The sequence below is a fragment of the Ahaetulla prasina genome, chromosome 1 (assembly GCF_028640845.1).
Source record: "Ahaetulla prasina isolate Xishuangbanna chromosome 1, ASM2864084v1, whole genome shotgun sequence".
NCBI lineage: Eukaryota > Metazoa > Chordata > Lepidosauria > Squamata > Colubridae > Ahaetulla > Ahaetulla prasina.
In genome coordinates this window covers 253095585-253105253 of record NC_080539.1, presented here as the reverse complement: position 1 = coordinate 253105253, position 9669 = coordinate 253095585, and the positions used below count along the sequence as shown (strand labels likewise).

Sequence of the window (9669 nt, the reverse complement as noted above, 5' to 3'; positions counted from 1 at the left end):
TATCTAGGGGCAGATATGGCGGAAGCAAGGGGCCGTATCGCTTTCTGGGAGCTCGTGCTCGCTGTTTAAAAGCGATCATGTGCTCCGGCCCCCCAGTCTTTTCCCGTTCCCCGGTAGGTCAGGATCCTCAGAGCCTGGGCCTCCGGTTGATGTTATGTAATGCCCGGTCCGTGGTTAATAAAGCCCCCCTGATTTGTGACCTTATTCAGGGGGAATCCACGGACTTTATGGGCATTACGGAGACCTGGTTGGGTGCAGAAGGGGGTGTGCCCCTAGTTGAACTGTGCCCTCCAGGTTTCCGAGCATTCCATCAACCGAGGGCCCAGGTTAGGGGTGGCGGGCCGGCTGCGAATCCCTTCTTGTGAAGTGGGGCCATAAGAATCAGATGGGTCTGTTGATCGCGTACCTGGCTCCTTGCTACATGACTACAGCCCTGCCTGAGCTGCTGGAGGTGGTAGCCGGGGTGGCGGTGGAGATCCCCAGACTCTTGGCCATGGGTGACTTCAACTTGCCATCGGCCGGCTTGTCGTCGACAGTGGTTCAGGAGTTCCAGGCTTCCATGACGGCCTTGGATCTGGTTCAAATAACTGATGGCCCCACCCACACGGGGGGATCCGCGCTGGATCTGATTTATATCTCTGGACAGTGGTTTAATGATCTGGTAGTAAGAGATTTAGTGACGTTACCGGTGTCATGGTCAGATCATTTTCTCCTCCGCCTAGACTTTCAGACCGCTACTCACCACCGCAGGGAGACGGAACCAATCCGTTGGTTCCGTCCCAGGCGCCTGATGGACCCTGAGAGGTTCCAGACGGAGCTTGGGCCGTTTCCTGAGGATCTTGCCCACGGCACGACTGAAGAACTAGTTGCGGCCTGGGAACAGCTGGGGCTTTGGACCGTGTCGTGCCTTTGCGGCCTCTGACCCGGCACAGATCTCAATTAGCTCCTTGGTTCTCTGAGGAGCTGAGAGAGATGAAACGCCGGAGAAGACGCCTAGAGAGTGTGTGGAGGTCCAGCCGTTCCGAGACTGATCGGACACTAGTTAGGTCTTTTCAAAGACCTACCTAGTGGCACTGAGGGTGGCGAGGCGCCCACGCCTCCCTCATTGCGCCGGCAGATAACCGCCCGCCACCCTGTTTGGTGACCCGTTCCCTCCTTCACCAGGGGGAGCGGGATGACCCCTTACAGGGACGTGCCGAGGAGTTTAACGGTTATCTATACGATAAAATCGCTCAGCTCCGGGATAGCTTGGACCAAGATTGCGATGATCCGGATGAGATGACTGAGGCGCGTCTTGTTGATATCGTTTGGGATGAGTTCGATTCTGTGACTCCCGAGGACGTGGACAGGCTGCTGGGGAGGCTGCATGCCACTACATGTTTACTGGACCCGTGCCCCTCCTGGCTGGTGCTGGCCACTCAGGAGGTGACACGAGGCTGGCTCCAGGGGATTATAAATGCTTCTTTGATGGAGGGGATCTTCCCCGCCGCCTTGAAAGAGGCGGTGGTGAGACCCCTCCTCAAGAAGCCTTCCCTGGACCCAGCTATTCTGGGTAATTACCGTCCAGTCTCCAACCTTCGCTTTATCGCGAAGGTTGTAGAGAGTGTGGTGGCGTGGCAGTTTCCTCAGTACCTGGAGGAAGCTGTCTATCTAGACCCGTTCCAGTCCGGCTTCCGGCCCGGGCATAGCACGGAGACAGCTTTGGTCGCGTTGGTGGATGACCTCTGGAGGGCCAGGGATAGGGGTTGCTCCTCTGCCTTGGTCCTGTTAGATCTCTCATCGGCTTTTGATACCATCGACCATGGTATCTTGCTGCGCCGGTTGGAGGGGTTGGGAGTGGGAGGCACCATTTATCGGTGGTTCTCCTCCTACCTCTCTGACCGGTCGCAGACGGTGTTGACAGGAGGGCAGAGATCGACCGCGAGGCACCTCACTTGTGGGGTGCCGCAGGGGTCGATTCTCTCGCCTCTCCTGTTCAACATCTATATGAAGCCGTTGGGCGAGGTCATCAGTGGCTTTGGGGTGAGCTATCATCTGTACGCTGATGATACTCAGCTGTACTTTTCCACCCCAGGCCACCCCAGCGAAGCTGTCGAAGTGCTGTCCCGTTGTCTGGAGGCCGTACGGGTCTGGATGGGGAGAAACAGACTCAGACTCAATCCATCCAAGACGGAGTGGCTGTGGATGCCGGCATCTCGGTACAGTCAGCTGCAACCGCAGCTGACTGTTGGGGGCGAGTCATTGGCCCCGACGGAAAGGGTGCGCAACTTGGGCGTTCTCCTGGATGGACGGCTGTCGTTTGAAGACCATGTGGCGGCCGTCTCCAGGAGAGCTTTTTACCAGGTCCGCCTGGTTCGCCAGTTGCGCCCCTTTCTGGACCGGGATGCCTTATGCACGGTCACTCATGCTCTCGTCACTTCTCGCCTGGATTATTGCAATGCTCTCTACATGGGGCTACCCCTGAAGTGCACTCGGAGACTTCAGCTAGTCCAGAATGCAGCTGCGCGGGTGATTGAGGGAGCCCCACGTTGCTCCCGGGTAACACCACTCCTGCACAGTCTGCACTGGCTACCTGTGGTCTTTCGGGTGCGCTTCAAGGTTTTGGTTACCACCTTTAAAGCGCTCCATGGCTTAGGGCCCGGGTACTTACGGGACCGCCTGCTGTTACCCTATGCCTCCCATCGACCCGTACGCTCCCACAGAGAGGGTCTCCTCAGGGTGCCGTCCGCCAAGCAATGCCGGCTGGCGGCCCCCAGGGGAAGGGCCTTCTCTGTTGGAGCACCTACTCTCTGGAACGACCTTCCCCCCGGTTTGCGCCAAATATCTGACCTTCGGACCTTTCGTCGGGAATTAAAAACTCACTTATTTATTCAAGCGGGACTGGACTGATTTTTTAGACTTTTTAAATTTCTAAATTTTAATTTTAAATTTTTAAATCTTCTGTAATTTTATATGGGGTATTTTAGGTTTGTCGATTTGACGGTTTTAATTTGGCCACCATTGAATAAGTTTTTTTAAATTGATTTTTAACTTTGTATATTTATTGCTTTTTATCTTGGCTGTACACCGCCCTGAGTCCTTCGGGAGAAGGGCGGTATAAAAGTTTAATTAATAAATAAATAAATAAAATAAATAGAATGTCTGTGTCAATTAATTGGTAAAAGGCAACATATATGTGCAGTTTTCCTTAATTATTCCCACTTAAAGTGTTTCAGTCAATTTTAAAACATTCCTTCAAAATACCTTATAATGAAAATGGGAAATGGTCACAAAACAATATTAATTACAAAGCAGAAAGATATTTGAAGGATCTTTGAATTAAAAATTTGATGGAGAAAACAAAACTGTAGTTGATTGAAAACACAATAGATGGCCACGTGTGTTTCTCTGATTCTAAGAAGATCTTTAATAAAATGCAATTACCAACTAATGGTGATCAGTCTTCCATATCTGGAACTATATTATCATGCTTGACAGTAGTCCTCTACTTTTATTTATTTATTTATTTATTTAAACTCATATGCTCCGCATTGCACCAAAAGGTGACTCTAAGCAGCTTGCAATCATAAGAACAAGGTAAAACATTAAAAGAATAAAAATTGACAAGATGGGAAAAGAAAACAAGATGTACATGGGGAAGAGATGGGATCTTATCTTAGTCAATTAAGCATTTCCAGAATGACATACACCCACTGGGGTCCCAGGCCAGTTGGCAGAATTACTCCCATTGCATAAAACAGTTTCTCAGATAACTTGGACGTAAGTCATGAAGGACTTCAAAGGTATTAATCAACAATTTGAATTGTACCGGGTGTAACCTGGCAACCAGTGCAGCTTGTAGATCAGCAATATAACATGGGCCACTCTAGGGACTCCAAGAACTGTCCACAAGGCTGCCTTTTGCAACAGTTGTAGCTTCTGAATTCTCTTCAGGGGTAGCCCCATATAAACCATGTTGCAATAGTCCAAATATAAAATGACCAGGGCTTGAGTGACTGAGAACAGGAACTCTCAATTGGGAAAGAGAGCAACTGGTGCATAATGGTGCAAAGTTTTTCTTAGCCATGACTACCCCCTGCTCTTCAAGCAGAAATTTAGAGTCTAGGAGAACTCCCAAATTAAACACTGGATCTGTCTGGGACAGTGCATCCTGAATTAAAGTGTTGTGGTTCACCAGCAGCCTGTGGAGCTGGCAACGGAGTCAGACAGCGATGAGGCTGAGGTGGGGCCAGGGCGATCGGGGAGTGAGGTGCCGACTCCAGAGCCTCCAGAGATTGATAGTAGTGAGGTAGAGGAACAGGAGGAGCCTGTTCGTAATGCACCCATGAGAAGAGCTGCCAAAAGGCAAGAGCAGCTCAAGCAAAGAGGACAGCTCGGGAGTAGGGCCAAGAGATGATTGGCCCCTCCCATAAGGCTTAAAACAGACCAGCAATGGCATTTGGGCTTTGTCAGAAAACAGCGTTGGTAGCTTCATCTTCTTCTTCGTCTTCATCTTGCATTTATTTTTGTATCTGTGACTTCTGAATGTTTGCCAAGAAAGGCCTTTGGCAGTTTGCCTAATTGGACCAAGGTTTGCGATAAGACTGAGGAATTTGTGTTGGGAGGAATTTGCTTTAATTTGGTTGAACTACATTGGGAATGACGTAATTCTCAGCTGTTATAATAAAGTTTGTTTTTTCACTGACTGAGTTTCCTACTACCTACTTGGGCCTGGGTCACAACATAAAGATGTTGAAGTTCCAGATCCTGAGGCTCCTTATACCCAAAGCCACTCGGTCTTAGCAGGCTTCACCTGAAGTCTCCTGTACCCCTCCAAACTTTCCCAACTTCTGGCCACTGCAAGAAGGCAGTGAAATGATTTTTTTATTTTTTATTTTATTTGTCATAACAGCATACATAAGCATAAGCATGAAGAAACTATATAACATATAAGCATATATATGAGTATAAGCATGTGATAACTATATAAATTGGATATAATGAAAGGAAACAGTAGGACAGGAACAGTAGGCACTTTTGTGCTCTTATGCACGCCCCTTATATACCACTTAGGAATGGGGTGAGGTCAATAGTAGATAGGTTTTGGTTGAAGTTTTGGGGATTTGGGGAAGAGACCAAGGATGGAGATATAAACTTGAGTATCATCAGCATACCTCACCCATAATGGTGGATGGTTTCACCCAGTGGCTTCATATAGATCAGTGATGGCAAACCTTTTTGCCGTCATGTGCCAAAAGTGGGGGGAAGCATGAAGGGGTTGGGCACACATGTGCCCACACCCAGTGGTGGGATTCAAGTAATTTAACAACCGGTTCTCTGCCCTAATGATTTCTTCCAACAACCAGTTTGCCAAACTGCTCAGAAAGTTAACAACCGGTTCTCCCGAAGTGGTGCGAACTGGCTGAATCCCATCACTGCCCACACCCATAATGCAATGCCCCCCATGCCCTGCCTCCTGCATGTGCCATCGCGTGCCAAAAGCGGGGGAGTGGGGGGGGGTTGTGCATGCATGCGCAGGGGGCAGAGTGCATTGAATTATGGGTGTGGGCATGCTGCCCATGATCCCCTGGCACTCCTCCCACTTTTGGCACGTGACAGCAAAAAGGTTAGCCATCACTGCCCTGGACCATTTCAGATAGTTGGCTGTCCAGTCTTTTCTTAAAAATCTCCAGTGATGAAGCCCCTACAACTTCTGAAGGCAAGCTGGTTAAGTGTCCAGTAATTAACATTTTCTCCAATAAAAATTGCAACTTGGATCAAGAGTTGGAAAAAGCAAATATAGTTAGGAAATACCTAGGCCTACAGGATTTCACAGCAATTCAGTATCTTATTGACCAGTACCTGTCAAAATATTGTATACATTTCTCTAATGTATGTTAGTTGATGAATTGTCCTGCTAACTGCTGTCATGCTTCTAGTCTGGAAATGAACATTAATCCAAGAATAAAGTTTGAAAAGGGGACAGGATGTGAACCCCTAAAGGCCCCAGCACTGACCCTTCTGCCCAACTAATGCAACAGTGTTCATTCACAACCATCAATCCATAGCTTTTGCTAAGAGGGCCAAGATGGAAACCAAAGGAAATATGCTGGGATAGAAAAATAGTTAGTAGTAATATTTGGAAGGAAGACAAGAAAACCCATGTTGCCAGTTCATGTTTGGATGGGCTATGTTTAAAATGAAATGTTGAACTGTCAGATCTACTTGATTTTAAAACAGGTATCGCCACTACTTTGTATTGTTGGTTAGGCTCTACTGCTCTGGCTTTCAGAGTATGATCGATTTAATCCCATGATGGCGAACCTAAGGCACGTGTGCCGGAAGTGGCATACAGAGCCTTCTCTCTGGGTAGGCAAGGCATCGCTCTTTGCTCTTTTGGGTTCCAACATGCCGGCCGGGTGGTCTTCATGCACACAGGAGTGCTGGAAAGCAGAAGAGCACCTGCCCAGTATGCCTGCAGATGCCAGGAAGTCAATCTTCTGGTTTCCAGCATGCACATGTGCACTGGCCACCTGGTCTTCCGGTCTCTGGCATGCATGTGTGAGCAAAGACCACTTGGCTAGTGTGACCACCTGCCGTGTGCCAGAAATCAGAAGATCGTCTTCTCGGTGTGCACATGCACCCCGCTGCCGTTTTGGCACTCAGTGCCAAAAAGGTTCGCCAACACTGATTTAATCTGTGCATTCCTCTTTTGACAAGTTAACCTTACAAATAAATTTGATCAAACTACATAATGATGTTTCTTACTAAGTTGCAATGGAAGTGTGAACTAATTATGTACAGCAACTATACAGTGGATATATGAATTCCCAGTAGGACCTCAGGTGTATTTTGCCAAGAATTGTATTGAGTATTTTAATGATATGTTAATTATTTCAACAGAGAGTTTCATGGGCTTGGTTTTTAACCGATGGTAAACGAAGTATAAAATGAGCAATTATATTCCAATGTTTCATCTTTCATCTTTGGAAATGAATCTTGACTTCTAATCTGGTAAATTCTTTAATTAACACTTTTAATTATCTAACTATACTGTTAAAAGTTCATATCTTCTTCTTCCTCCTCCTCCTTTTACACCTCCATCTCCTACTCCTCATCATTATTATATTTTTGCAGACAAATGTAGGAAGACTCAAAAGTTCTGATATGAAAATATTGATCTATGTTTTACTTAGAATTTTCTTTTACCCAAACTCCAAAAGCTACTTCATGATGCTTTGTGAAAATTAAATATCTTCTAATGCATGAGATGCAGAAATGCAAAATGAAGTTCATGAGTCAACAGTTGGCGCCTTCTTTCTTCCAGCTTATTAGTCAATACTATAGCAAGACATCTCATTATTTGTGCACTGACAGAAAGAGTTATTCTCCTAACTCAATTTATATTACTTATGATACAGCAAATATATTTATTTTCAGAAGAACAACAAATGCACACTCTCAGTCAATTCCAGTCAACGCAACCTGACATGTGAAACCTCTTGCCAGTGGAATATTATATTGCATGATTTAGTCAGTGTCTTGTAGTTTTCAAAGCCAGTTTATCTAAAATGAAGATTTAGATATATTTGGCATTCCACTTACGGGTATTTCTACTTGGAAAAAGAAATACTAAATGGAACTCATCTGATCAGCTACTTTGAAATGCTCTAAAAACCAACTGCAAATGTAACTAAATATTATAGTTCATAAATTGGAATTAATTTCAGATGTGTGTTCAATATATATTCATACACAGTAGCCAATATGCATGGAGATGATCAATGTAGGAATCAATTCTTCACTAATTGTCACTGCTGTGATATGTAATGGTGTGCACAGTCTCCAATTCAACATTATACTTTGAAAAAAACATATTTATCAAGCAAACTGTTCCATTTAGCTTGGGGTTTTCAGAGTCCCTCCCTTGGGCATCAAACAATCCAACAGTTATATTGCTATAAGGTTTTCCCTCTCTTTTTATTCTATCAGAGGGGAATAAACAATGCAGACAAATCAAACCACTGTGACTGAGTTCATCCTTCTTGGATTCATGGACCACCCAGAGCTTCAGATTCCCCTCTTCATCTTCTTTCTGCTCATCTATCTCATCACTCTGTTGGGAAACATTGGGATAATCATTCTAACCAGAATTGATGCTAGGCTTCACACCCCAATGTATTTTTTTCTTAGAAATCTCTCCATTGTAGATATTAGCCTTTCTACCACCATTGCCCCTAAATTGTTGACAACATTTGTGATAGAACATTCGACCATTTCCTTCATAGGATGCACCACACAATTCTTCTTTGTCGCCATCTTTCTAACCGCCGAAGGTTGCCTTCTGGCTGTGATGGCATATGATCGCTTCACAGCAATCTGCAACCCATTGCTATATTTTATTGTCATGTCAAAGAAGCTTTGCGTCCTCTTAGTCACAGCTGCCTATACTTGTGCCTTTGCAAATTCAATAGCGCAGACAATAGTTATTTTTACTTTGAATTTCTGCAGTTCAAATACAATTAATCATTTCTTCTGTGATGTTCCTTCAATGCTTCAGTTGTCCTGTTCAGATACACACATTGCTCACTTTGTGCATTTTGTTATATCCACTGCAATTGCATTGACAACTTTTCTGACTGTTTTGATTTCCTACATTGTCATTATTACTGCCATCCTGAAGATCAGCTCTGCTCAAGGAAGATACAAAGCTTTTTCCACCTGTGCCTCCCATCTCACCACTGTAACTATTTTCTTTGGAACCATCATCTTCATGTATATACGACCTGGCTCCAATATCTCATTGGATAAAGACAAAATTATATCCGTCTTTTATACTCTTGTCATCTCTTCACTTAATCCACTCATCTACAGTCTGCGGAACAGGGAAGTAAAGGATGCTGTTAGCAGAATGCTAGACAAGATAATATTGTTGAAATAAAAGTGGTATAAATGTGACTTCCTTCATGTCAAAAAAGAAAGCCATTGTTGCATTTCCCTTAGAAACATCCTATTGAATGCTTGGTAACAATTTAGGGAAGTGAAAAAAGAAGTTTCAGATAATGCATACAAAGGAAAGGACAATGCATTTTCATGCTAACTTAAAAAGAAGGAGAATGCCTTTTTATTAATCAAAACAAATACAATTATGCTTGAATGCTTTTCTTGTGAAAATAGATGTACAGAATTGACAGAAACATTAAAGTCAACTATTTAATTATAAAACAAAGTTTAGATGCAATGTGTATTTCCTGGTAATTCAGATGTGAAATTCCTTACTATTTTATTGGCACTAAAGTAGATGGAACTGATAGAACGTCTATGTCAGTTAATGTTAGGTAAAGTGCAACATGTATGTTCAGTTTTGTTTAATCACCCTTATTTTAAGTACTTCAATCAATTTTAGCAACATTCCTTGTAATGAAAAAGGAAAATTGACACAAAATAACATCAATTACAAGGCCAAATGTTATTTTTTAAGATTCTTTGAATTAAAATTTTGATGGAGAACGCAAAAAGTGTTGCTGATTAAAAACACAACAGATGGCCACTAGCAATATATGTTCATCTTAAAAAGTTGACTTGGAAGCTTTTTTCAAACTAAGGCTCTCCTAAATGCAGGCAGAAAGAGAATGCTTCTTTCTCTCTGCTCTCCATCCTCGCCCCGTTTTCTTTACCTCAAAATTATCC

General features: G+C 44.3%; 1 protein-coding gene across 3 annotated transcripts; it reads left to right on the top strand.

Moving 5' to 3' along the window:
• Positions 1 to 6162: 6162 nt before the first annotated feature.
• LOC131204661 (olfactory receptor 5AP2-like) lies at positions 6163 to 8920 on the top strand. Of its 3 annotated transcripts, none has more exons than XM_058196161.1 (2): positions 6163 to 6171; positions 7991 to 8920. In XM_058196161.1, the coding sequence occupies exons 1-2, from the start codon at positions 6163 to 6165 to the stop codon at positions 8918 to 8920; spliced, it is 939 nt and encodes a 312-aa protein (XP_058052144.1). The 3 variants fall into 3 exon arrangements, with proteins under 3 accessions (XP_058052144.1, XP_058052135.1, XP_058052154.1); XM_058196152.1 differs by lacking the exon at positions 6163 to 6171 and adding an exon at positions 6461 to 6474 and having other exon boundaries at positions 7993 to 8920; XM_058196171.1 differs by lacking the exon at positions 6163 to 6171 and having other exon boundaries at positions 7973 to 8920.
• Positions 8921 to 9669: the final 749 nt, after the last annotated feature.